General features: G+C 45.9%; 1 protein-coding gene across 4 annotated transcripts in view; it reads left to right on the top strand.

Moving 5' to 3' along the window:
• LOC146202765 (phosphatidylserine lipase ABHD16A) overlaps positions 1 to 12251 on the top strand; it is a 116321-nt gene that overhangs the window by 36290 nt on the left and 67780 nt on the right. For all 4 annotated transcript variants that reach the window (XM_084588319.1, XM_084588320.1, XM_084588321.1 and 1 more), the window contains exons 11-12: positions 1022 to 1135; positions 11528 to 11692. In XM_084588319.1, the coding sequence (XP_084444445.1) occupies positions 1022 to 1135; positions 11528 to 11692 (279 nt within the window). The remainder of the gene's footprint in view (positions 1 to 1021; positions 1136 to 11527; positions 11693 to 12251) is intronic.

The following is a 12251-nucleotide window of genomic DNA, read 5'->3' as shown; positions in this document are numbered from 1 at the left end:
ACTTGAAAGAACTTCAAGGGACCTCAGGAAAATGTTTATTAAAATGAAAGTTCGCTGAATTGAAATAAGTGCGTACAAGGTTGATTCCATTAGCTTCAAGAAACATCGGGTGTGCAAGTCATGGCTCAACCCATTTGTCACTGCACTCATTTGCAAGCAAAGAATGCAGTAACCTCTTGCAGCTCTTAGGCCTGCAGTGTTCTTGAACTAAATTACTGTGTGCAAACTCATGTGAACCTTGTCCGGCACAACGGTCTGCTAGGCAGCAAAGGCCTTCATTTTCTTAAAGCAGATCACTGCTTCAGCAGATTATGGTTAACCCGCATGCATACGTACACCTTTCTTGAAGTGAAAAGCCTAGCAGAGCTGATACTGTCGCTATGGCTGGCTATGACTGTCGAGCCAATTAAGTGTGAAAAGCCAGCTATGGATTTGGCTGGCTACAAGCCAATTCAGTTTAAATCTAGATGACGACTACTTTTCTTCACACTGTAATGAAAAGTGGTTCTCAATGTAAAAATGTGCCACAAAAAGTGCGATTTGTGCTTGTTGAAGTACTCAATATGACGTGAAAGACGCAGAATGACGTCTCGGAAAATGTTCGTAGAACTGAAATGAGCAATAACTAATTTCGTTAAAATGAAGGGCATTTGCATAGCGTTCAGTGGAGCTTTGGTGGGGGGACGTAATAAAATTCGTACAACTGTATACTTCGTTTAAGTGACGTTCGTTCAAGGGGTATTCTACTGTAACACTTTTCTTTTCCTCCGATGAAACGATGGAGCAGCTCATGTTTGTTGCTGCATGACAATTACTAGTAATTAATGTGGCATATGCCTTAGAAATCACCCCCATCAAAACAAGTTATCAACACTGTATAGTTTGTAATGAATAAATAACATGTGAATAATATACCTGCGAATGTTATTGGTTCTTTTGTAGAATATGCCGTTAACAGGCAGTGTTCTTTTCCTGTGGCTACCTGACAGCTTTATATCCTGTTTGGTAACGTTTATTACAGGTTGTGTGCTGTGAAGGCAATGCAGGCTTTTACGAGTATGGCATTGCAACAACCCCTATTGAAGCTGGGTTCTCTGTGCTGGGCTGGAACCATCCTGGCTTTGCTGGCAGCACAGTAAGGAATCCTTTGTAGCAGATTTTTCACCATGTTATAGCCTTGTAACAGTATACAGTGATTTTTGTGGCTGGAAGCAAAATCAGACAATTTAATTTTCTTTTAACAGTCTTGAAGCAAATGTTTTGAGAACTTCTGGCATACAATTGGTTGATTGGCACAATAGGCAACACCCTTAAACTGTGTACCGCCATAGTCTCGCTTGAGAAACTGTTTACATTGTTTGTGAAATCAAAGTAAAGTTTTAAAAATACACAATGTTGTAACTACTGCGATAGTTGTGTCTCACTACCTGCCGTGGTGATGCAGTGGTAAGGGCACTCGACTTCTGTGCCCAAGAATGCTGGATCGAATCCCGGCCGCGGCGGCCGTGATTCGAAAAGCAAGGCACCTGTGTGCTGTGTGATGTTGGGGCACGTTAAAGAACACTAGGGGGTCAAAATTTCTAAAGCCCTCCACTACGACGCCTCTCGTAGCCTTAGTCGCTTTGGGACTTAAATCCCACAAATCAAACCAAACCAACCAGTTGTGTCTAACTGCACAAAAGAGCAAAGCGCACTGCATGCTGCTACAAAGTTGTGTTTTTGCTCATTTCTGTGCCCTGTTTGCTCCATCATGTAATTGAAATACTTCGAGGAGAATGAAACCGAACAAGCCGAGACTTCTGCATGCTGGCTGTACGCTCTTTCCCCTGAGTGTCACAGAAAAGAGTGATAATATGAAAATATTCAAAACTTCAAATACAGTCGAACCCGGATATATCGAACCCGGATATATCGAATTTTGGTTATATCGAACTCACGGAATATCCCCTTGAAAATCCCATGTAAAAGTATAAGAAAGCCGCGTCATATATCGAACTCAATTTCACCGGTCGTTTGATATATTGAACTCCGCACCACGCACTGGAAAGTGTGCCTTCCCCAAAGATGATTGCATCACCCTCGGCTTTTGCTGCGTGACGTTTTCAAGCCATGCGCAGAAGGAATGAGAGGGGACAGTTCGGCTAAAGCAGCGCCGCGCCCATTCCCTAAAGGTGCGCGCATCTGCGGTTATCGTTTCCCATGCGCCAGCACGTGACGTTTGCAAGCCATGTGCGTGAATGAACCAGAGAGAACCACTGGGAACGAGAGGGGAAAAGCGCGACAGAGCGAAGCGCAAGGGCGTGCCCATTCTTTTGCCGAGCTATCTCTCTTTCCTCTTTCCCGGCCTTTGTTCGCAGTTTGTTCGCTACGCATGCGCCAATCCAGCTCAGCCCGTTTTCAGACAGAACGTCGGACGCTTTCTCCAGCGTGTGTTGCGAACCCTCTGCGCGCGGCGGCTCGGCTGATGTGGCTATGGCGCCTGCGGAAGTTAAGAAGCGACAGATCTGCCTTTTTTTTTTTTTTTTTTTGCGAGAGTCGTTTGCTTTTATCGTTTTGCTGGTTGTGCTGTATGCGCGGCGTAGCGTAAGACATGGCGTTACGAAGCGTTTTTTTTTTTTTTTTTTGCGGGAGCCGTTTATCTTTGCATGTATGAATCAATGAAAGCACGCAGTCAGCTGCGATCATGAGACCGGCTTTTAGCGTTTCTCGTTTCAGACAGCATTTGCAGCCACTTTATCACGCTTTCCAATGATTTTGTGGCAGTCGACTACGCCCGCTCCAAGCGCGGCGTGATAAATCGAACCAGGCCTGTGCACTCAAGCCATCACGGGCAGTCTGCCAAGTTCGCTCCCCGCCGCCAGCAGGAGCTGTCAAAAGATAAACGCGCTGCGACGTTATCGCTGCGCAGCATCTTGGCACGCTGCCAAGAAATGAGCTGTGGATGAGATGACCGAAACGGAGTGCGACATGCGAGCGATAACGCTGGCAATTTCTGCCGCGGCGACACAGAAATCTTGTTGTGAGCTGCCGCGGTGGCTCGTACGGACGCAGTTCCAACAAGTTGGAAATTTTTTGCTCTGTCGCTGCCGCTCGTCGCTGAGATCGCTTAATCGCTTGCATGTGAGCGAGCTGGCCTTAACGCTTTTTTTTTTCCAAATTCTCGAGTGCAAAAGTGGAGGGTGGGTTCATTATGCGAGTGAGTTGATTACGCGACAAATACGGTATCGTTTTTCGCATCGTAAGTGCCGTCCCAAGCCGATTTCTGTATATCGAATTATCGATATATCGAACTAGTTCGCGATCCCCTTTGAGTTCGATATATCCGGGTTCGACTGTAGTTTGTGGCTTCAAATAGTTTGTGAACAGTCTGCTGTTCAATTTGAGTTATGCTAGACGTTTGAATGAACATCCCCAAATCACTGGTTATCCTGCTCCACAAACTCGCAGTCAATGTCTTTCGTGTTGGTACAGCTACACCAATTGAGCCATTTTGATACAAACAAGATTTCCTGTGCCGTGCTATGCCAAAAGCAATAAATTGGCTGAAATTGTGCCAGGGTTTGACCTATTTTTGTTATATATGACAGCTTTCTTGTCTTGGTCTTAGAGGTTTTTGAGAATATCAGAAATTTTGATGGCTCGATTCGCACTGCACTTTAATTTTAAATCGCGAAATTTATTGTTCACTGAAACTCGTGGCCAGCCATTGCAGTGAACACAAATGTTTCTTATCGCAGCATCTTGCACCTGTGACGCCATTCTCACTCTTTGCAGGATGAATTGAATAGTGCACGAGCAATAATGTTAAAGGAGTATAGACACGTACATTTTCTGTTCCAGTATTTTTGCTTTAATTGATCCACAGTGGTCCAAAACAAAGGGACTGCGACCCAAAAAGCCCCAGCACAGATCAATTAATTTGTTATCAGTGCATTTATCAGGGCCAGTTTCGGTTTCGATCTCTCCGGACACGAGCGCGCGATGACGTCAAAGATACGAGAACGCCACACGAGCGCCCCCTACTGGCAAGGTTGGTGATCGCGTAAACACAAAATCTGATGACGCATTCGGGTCGTGTTTTTCGTCTGCTTGCTGTCGCACGTGCACGAAAATATATCGTCGTCGAGCAGCGCTTCAGCATAGCATAATTAGTACTGCGACGTTGTTTCGCCCAATAGCGTGGATGTTGCTAACATTGCCGGGCACTTTAATCCCGACCCGCTCGCCTGCGACTCAAGCGACGAAGCAGGAATCAGCAGCAGCCACGAAAGCTTGGTCGGTTGACGCGCAGGAAATGTCGACTGGTAGGAATGTTGAACAAAGGAACCGTAAAGATGCTGCTTTATCAGTCCGGTTGGCCAACGCTGTGAGCCAAGCTGTTCTATAAAAATATTTTAGTAATGACGCGATCAGCCACCGTAACCCGTAAGCTCTCCCGATGGCTCCCGTGCTCACGCCTGTTCACGCGCTGATTGGTCCCGACGCGGCAGGCCTGCGTGCCGCCGTCCAAGCATGTGGCGCCATCTGGCGCAGTCAAGGCAATCTGGGTGCGTAAAGCCGTGGCCGCCGCGATCGGCTCCCAAGTCATTGCTGCCTCAGCATCCGCTATCGGTAATCTAGCTATCGCAGATCGCTGTTCATTCGCTTACATAGCTATTTATACAAAGGACTATCAGTCACGATTAAATTGCGAGGATTTATTCGGCCAATACGGAGGTCCTGTAGAAATATTTACAGTGATACAAGCGAACTTTTTTTTTTCCGACAGCTGCTGCCCGGTGCGATGCACCTGATGTCAGTCAGCTAGCCCCGCTGCTGAAGGCGTCGCGCAAAGCAAGAAATTATTTTAAGAGATGGGCTTGCCAGTAAAGCGGCGCTAAACTCCGAAGTTTTTTACAGCGTTAGCTCGTTCCGAAGCGCCTTTCGTTGGCGCTTCGATGTGAAACCAGCTAGGGCTAGCGACGTCTAGGGTAGGCGGGAAGTGGCGCAGTATGTTCGCGGCGCGCCATCGACAGGCACCGTTGCCGTAAGCCCTATACTTGTGCAGGCATGCTGTTGGGGCCTGAGTTTAGCAGGCAGTCTCCATACGTACACCGGTGAGGTAATTGTAACATGCACCAACGAAGAAGCCATCGAGTAAAGCGAGCAGAAGCGGAGTTCTTTCTCAGGCACGGCCGGAAGCGGCGGCGGCGCTGTTCGAATCCGGCCATGTGTCGTCACTGCTCTTTGCTTTGCCGACTCCACATCAGAGTTGTTTGATGACGTCATGTTGTTTACCTATGTACACGTTTTCGTCACAGAGATGTCGATGCCAATGGGTTTTGAAAAACGGAGTACTTGCCTGGCTTGTTTTTAAAATCAAATTAAAATATCTTCGCGGAAACATGCGAGGTTGGGATTGCTTGGGGAGCATCTCTGTATAACCAGGAAAGCAATCGTATTCCTTCCGACGCTTCAAAAAATGGTGTCTATACTCCTTTAAGGGTTTCGTAAGAAACAGTGAAAAATGTGATGGCCACTGAGAGCTTTGCGGTCGCATACTACCCACTCACATGTCGGGATCGTGAGGTGCGGCACCATGGGTGCTGGAGGAATGGGCAAACAAGTGCCAGTACTGTAGCATTGTCCGATTGCTACCGTATGAGACATTCACAAATGCGGTCTTGGGAGGAAAGCGAGACTGGCAAAGTGGCGGCATTTGGGCACTCCTGCAGTCACTTGGAAATATTTTCAGTCTTCTGAGTTGCAAGAAGAAAAGAAACGGATGACAGGAACAAAGCCTTGGAACCAGTTCGCTCAGCTACAACTTGACCGTGCAGCATGACCCGCATAGTGCACTTCGTGGGTAGGTGCACCTGTATGGGGCACCTAACTGTGAAGTCAAGTTATTTGTGGGGTCTAAAGTAAATTCGGCTGAGCCAGGTGTATTTAAGGTACCCATTGAGAGTGAGGGTGGTAGAGAAGGTGCCAACGTTACTAGAACAAACTCAGTTTCACAGCTCCCTATACCGCCCAGTGGAAAAGTGTGTCCCAAGTGGCGGTCGCGAGAACTAGGGGCGCTGTAGTCAACTCTTGCTCTTTGCCGGGCGCGTCTTCTGCTACACGCGGTGCGGAAGCGTGGAGCGGCCAGCATACACGTTTACGTGCTGCCGTTGCACTGTATATGGCTGCAGTATAATTATAACTACATTACGATAGCTTTGGCTTCGAACGGACGCATTACCTTGGAGAACGCGTTTGTGTTATGCGAAATTCACTTATTAATGCTGTGAAACAAGTGTGAGCGCTGTCGGCTTGCTCACAATCACTGTTTCTTGCATTACTCCCTGGTCTGTGTTTTGTAGTATGTTCTTTCAGGGCGTAGATCCTGTCATGCAAACAAATCAGTCAAATTTTGAGTGCATAGGAGCACTCTAACCTTAGAAGGTAACACAGTGGGTGTTATGTTTACTACTGCACTGCGCAGATTGCCTCAATTACACGCAGACATCTGCTAGCCTGGACAGCCGGTTCATGCAGTGCATTAAGTCTGGCTGCTCGCGTCAAACGATATAGTAATAAACCGCCTCCGTTGTCGCCTAATGAGAAGCGCTTTTTTAATATCTCACTTTCGAGGTATGACTTGGAACATAGTTCCCGATCGGTACTCTCGCACTCCCGTATACAGAAATGTAAAAAAAAAAAATTTCTTCTTTGTCTTCTAAAACAACGTCAGATGTGAAGAGTTATTTAATGAGTTTACTAAGAGAGGAATCAGTGGAAATGGCCGTGAGCAGTGCGAAAGGAAATGATTGAAAGTGCATGAGTCTATTAATAAAACTTATATTGCGAGTAATCAAGTTTCACCCTTGAAAGATTCCCCCTCTCCTTTACTCACAAACACATAGAAAAGCATAACAACATAATTTTATTGCTTGTAAGGGAAGTTAATGTAATTTCAAACTAGCACTGGACTGTAAATGAGCGTTAGCGTCCCTAACTTCCTTTGAACATCTTTTTTTTAGCGTGTGATTTTGTATTGCTTCAACAGCAAAAACCATATTTGCAGCGAATTCACTTCAATGCATGCATTAAGGAGCTCATATACTTGGTTGGTAGCATATCTTGAGCTTATTCAGAAGCTTATAAGCTTTCGTGCTTGCCCGCCTCACAAAAATGCAGTTACGAAGCCGTTCGACATATCATACCTCATCAGTCCAGGCAGGAGCTTGAGGTACCAATCATTGCAAGTCTGGAAGGCCTGGCTTGTAGAAGCCGATCTAGATCCTCTCCTGAGCTTTTTAGATTCTTATCTTTTAACGAGAAACAGCTTGAAGAACCGTGAAGAAGCGATAAGCTACCCTCCCATCCCTCCTAACTCCCTAATTACCCAAACAGCGGCCGAGAGTCATCCCTTCAATCAAATAAAGGCTTTATTCATTCATTATCTTTTTCTGGCCAGCTGCCACAGCTCGCTGCGTTTTCTATGCCGCATGCTCAGTTATTTTGAAGATGTTTTAAATTTTGTGATCATCTTGCTTGTTGAATTTTTCTGCAGTTCTTATGATGTCTCCTCCCTTTGCATTAGCCGTGAGTTGGAAGCCCCATGCACAATTTCGCTTCATTGGCATGCTTCAGAAGAGCTGTAATCAACGCTCAGTTCACATGATATGAGAACTTTATGCAAAACATATTGTTGTCCTGACAATTAACCGCTCAATGACAAAAGTCTTCTCAACAAGCAAAATTCCTCGCCCCCATGGCTCGTCTATTTACTCGTCGGGAAAATGCTCAAATTTCCTTCGAATTGCTGGTGCTGCAACAAACTCAGGATGATCCAAATCAAAATCCGTTTGTGCAGCTTAGCTGTCCTATTTGCGCTATATACACTGATAGGCTCTTGGAATCTTGCATGCTCTCTACTGGCATTGCTGTCGAAATACATGGGGCAGCGCGATTATTAGAGTGCTTTCTCTTCGGTATATAATGCCTTTTGTATTCTAAATATGTGCCAGCAAGAAAATAAAGAGCCTTGCTACACAAAATATGCATCACGAGAGTACTTGGATATTTTTCCTTTTCTAAATGCAAATCAGAAATTTTTCACTTCGAAGTAAGTTATCTCTTATGTGCAGAGCTTGTGCCCACCTTTTAATTTCGAGGAAGTCTATCAGTGACACGAACAAAGGACGGACTTCCAATTCATTTCAATAGGCTGCTTTGCGCCAGCATGAAGAGCTACATATTAAAAAATATATATATAGCAGAAAGCTTCGTCTTAAGAGAGGACGCGATAGCGCCTTTAACGTCGTCTCCTCATTTCGCCAATTTTTGTCATCTAGAGGCTGGCACGTAGTTGGCAAAGCGTATGTCTATTTGTTTTGGTTTTAGGGCAAAGACGCAGCATCTTCTCGGCGCACACCCCACGTTTACAGTGAATGGCACACATGTCTGTGGCTTGAATCCCTGTCACAAATTGGACTGAAGCTAGAAAAGAACGTGGAGGTTAAATAAGAAGTGAAAAATTACATGAAAGCAAGCTGAACGCAGCGCAATTAATGGCTACATCTTAATTTAATACGAAATGACTTGAGCGTCACAATATCTCGTAATAAAAAGTAATGAAACCGAAGAGCAGAACAGTACTAGAATGCTGGTTCTGGCGAGCAAGTCGACAACGCTGTCACACTTGTTTCACGGCATTACATTTTGCATCACACAAACGCATTTACTGAGGTAATGCATGCCTTCGAAGACAAAACTGTCATAATCTAGTCATAACTGCACTGCAGCTGTGTAGAGTGCAACTGCAGCACATAACAGCTATGTGTATGCCGGCCGCTCCATGCTTCCGCGCCGCGTGTAGCAGACGACGCGCCTGGCAAGGGGCAAGAGTCAACTGCAGCACTGTTAGTTCACGCGACCGCCACCGGGGACACCTCTCCGGCTGGAGCTGTGAAACTGAGTTTGTTCTAGTAACGTTGGCCGGTGCAAGAAGGAGCCTTCATCTTCATGCATGTTCCTGCTCTCTGTCTGCCCACCACTATTGCCTCAACAAACGGACTCCTCGTCTCGCGTTACCAGCATGCTCCACTGTTCCCGGTACTGGCACGCGAAAGTGATCCACCCTGGAACTGCATGGCGGAGATGGGCACACACAGCACACCTCCTGTACTTTTCTTTGTCCTGTTATTTTTCGCCACTTTTGAGCATGAACTATTTCGTGCCACTTTCCAAAAGCGAAAGCAGCGGAGACTGCTGAATTTGCCACGTAGATGTGCCACCTGCACTGGAGCATGGCATGTTGCAGCAACTGCACTAGTTCTTTGCAGTCATGCACTTTCTTTTCACATCGGTTTGCGTTTTGTTGTCGTGGAACTTTTGTGCAGTTCTGCCACATTTCCACTGACTTGGCACTAGACAACAGGTCAACTGCTGCAAGATGGAGTTTTCAAATACATGCACTTCAGTGGAGGTGGCATTGAGGAACTGAGAAACTTTGTGCAGTAAAAGCTTGTTATTTCGACTCTGACAGGACCGTGAAACATTGCGAATTATCCGAACGTTAAATTATTGAATGAAGAACAAAAATGTGAAATTCACCCAAGCACATCATACCTTTATTTGCTAAAGAACTGTGTAATGGTAGTCTGCTTTTTGGCTGGAATCTGAGTGGGAGCAGTAGCTGTAAGTGCTGCAATGTTCCGCAGCACACACACTATGATGGCTTTGTTGGCAAAAGTCTTCCAGCACAGACAGAGCTTCCACAGCCTCTTTTACAGTGCGCCATGGCCATTGTGGCATCTTTTCACAGCCGTCATCTTCTTGGTTGGTAACGTCCCAAAGCGACTCAGGCTATGAGAGACGCTGTAGTGGAGGACTCCGGAAATTTTGACCACCTGGGGTTCTTTAACGTGCCCTGACAACGCACAGCACACGGGCGCCTTGCTTTTCGCCTCCACCGAAAAGCGGCCGCCGAGGCCAGGCCGGGATTCAGTGTTGCATAGAGGTTCAATGTTACTGCTACTTTTATTGGCGTCCTTATTACTTCAGCTATTGTGTAGATTAGTGTGGAACTCTTGGGCTGGTATAGCTTTCAGCTAATTACAATTTTCCCTGAGCATGGACTAGGCTTTCTGAAGTGTTATTTTTGGTTGCTTCTTTCATCCTAGTTTCTTTTCCTTCCTTTCTGAGCAGGGTGAATACCATAGTGTACTTGGTGTCAGGTGCTATAGACCAACACCGATCTGTGACGTAAGCACGATGCGGTGGCGCTTCTATCGCCAGCGTGGTCCCACTGGGGGTGAAAAATAGGCTTAGCGCCCATAGGAATACATGGAAGCGAAATATTCCAAAGCAGTTTTCTAATTTCACGGGTCATCTGCGATCTCGTTATTCGGTACAGAGCAACCATGAATGCCCTGGAATAGATCGTGGAAGTATGAAATCTCATTACCGAGGCGAAGTATTTTTTAAAACACCGCGAAACGTATCGGGGTGCGAGTTGAGAGAGCGACCCATAGAAATACAAGTAACCACAACTTACCGCAGCATTTTGCTCGGTTTAGCAGCGTTGAACCCTTTTCATTTTTTTGGTGAACGTCTTGTACGACGCCCCGACGTCATGTTGCATGACACACTACATTCTCTTGCAAGTAATGCAAGTCTGACGACTTGCGCGACCGCTCACAGCACGATAAACTGACTGCACACAGTTGCAGATGACCATGCACTACCCGCTGTCGCTAGCAGACGCTCTGGAGCTGGAGGCGGCCGCGTTGGGTATCGCCAGCTACGCTGTCGTCTGCAGCAATGCGCGAATCGCGTTCGGTTCATATCGTTGTACGGCGTTTGATAACTGCTTTTTAAATGTAATTCTGTCTAGGGCATATCACTGGAGCGACAGTATTATCAAGCTTATTTACCCTATGCGGCAGCATATCCGACTGTAAGCAAAACTGCGCGATTCGCTACACCCAGCTTGCCTTTTGGCGGTGTCTGGATTCATAACACAGGTTATTCGGGGAGTTTTAAAAGTAGACTGCCTCCGTAATGACGCACCATACTTTATCACACACTTCTTGAAAGCGCTGGTCAACGTTTAACGACCAGCCACCACTTCTGATGCTCTGCGAAATGAGAAAAATGTTCCGGTAAGTTGTGTTTACATCTATTTCTACGGGTCGCCCTCCCAACTCGCACCCCTACATGTTTCGCGGTGTTTTAAAAACACTTCACCTCGGTAATGAGATTTCATATTTTGATGATCTTTTCTAGGATGTTCATAGTTGCTATGTACCGAATAACGACATCACAGGTGCCCCGTGAAATGAGAAAACTGCTCAGAAATATTTCGGTTCCATGTATTCTTATGGGCGCTAACCCTATTTTTCACCCCCAGTCGGCTGCGACGCCGCGAGCGCCTCCTTTGTTTGTAAACACTGTGTTGGTCTATAGCATAAAATGTGTCCAGTGCTATTGCCACACTTAAGTCAGGCTGAACTGTCTTTTGCCATTTTTGCTTGACATTGGAGACCATCTTTTACAGGGAGTGCCTTTTCCAGACCAAGAAAAGAATGCTGTGGATGTAGTCATGCAGTTTGCCATTCATCGACTTGGCTTTGCTCCTGAAGAGATCATTGTGTACGCCTGGTCAATAGGAGCTTACTGTGCCACCTGGGCTGCAATGAACTATCCTGACATTAAGGGGCTGGTACGTGGCTCTGTTGCCTTCTGAATTCATTTTTTAAGTTGTGCTTGATGGGGGATGTGTACAGAGGTGGTAGTGTTCTTTTCTGCACTTTTCTGCTAATGATATATTTCTTTTCATTGTGGGCTTAATCGACCTGCTGCACAAAATTTTCCATAGTTATGTCCACTTTTTGAAACACAATCAAAGGGATCTTTCGGACTTACATTTTAACTAAATTTTTGCAGCGGGTTCTTTATGAGCAGATCATTCCTTTAAAAGTACACAGCCTCGTGAATTTTGTGTGCGTGCAGATTAGTTTGAAAGTTTTCTGTCTTTGTGACTGTAGTTCCGGTGGCTTCTGTGCATTTGGGACATTACAGGTATGACTTGTATTTTAGATGTTTGCTCCTGTTTTTCTGAGCAAGGCTTGTCATTGTGTTCTGTCATTAGACATTTTCTGAATTGAGTTATTGCTTTGGAGTTACTGTCTTGGGCCACTCAGCATGGTCATGATGGTTTAGTGAAGGTTTTTGATGATATTATCACTGCATCATAAATATTGACTATGCGCTGCCTGTTT

The sequence above is a fragment of the Amblyomma maculatum genome, chromosome 1 (assembly GCF_055883805.1).
Source record: "Amblyomma maculatum isolate TAMU_Amacu chromosome 1, ASM5588380v1, whole genome shotgun sequence".
NCBI lineage: Eukaryota > Metazoa > Arthropoda > Arachnida > Ixodida > Ixodidae > Amblyomma > Amblyomma maculatum.
The sequence above is the reverse complement of the archived record's forward strand: the minus strand, read 5'-3'. Positions and strand labels throughout refer to the sequence as shown.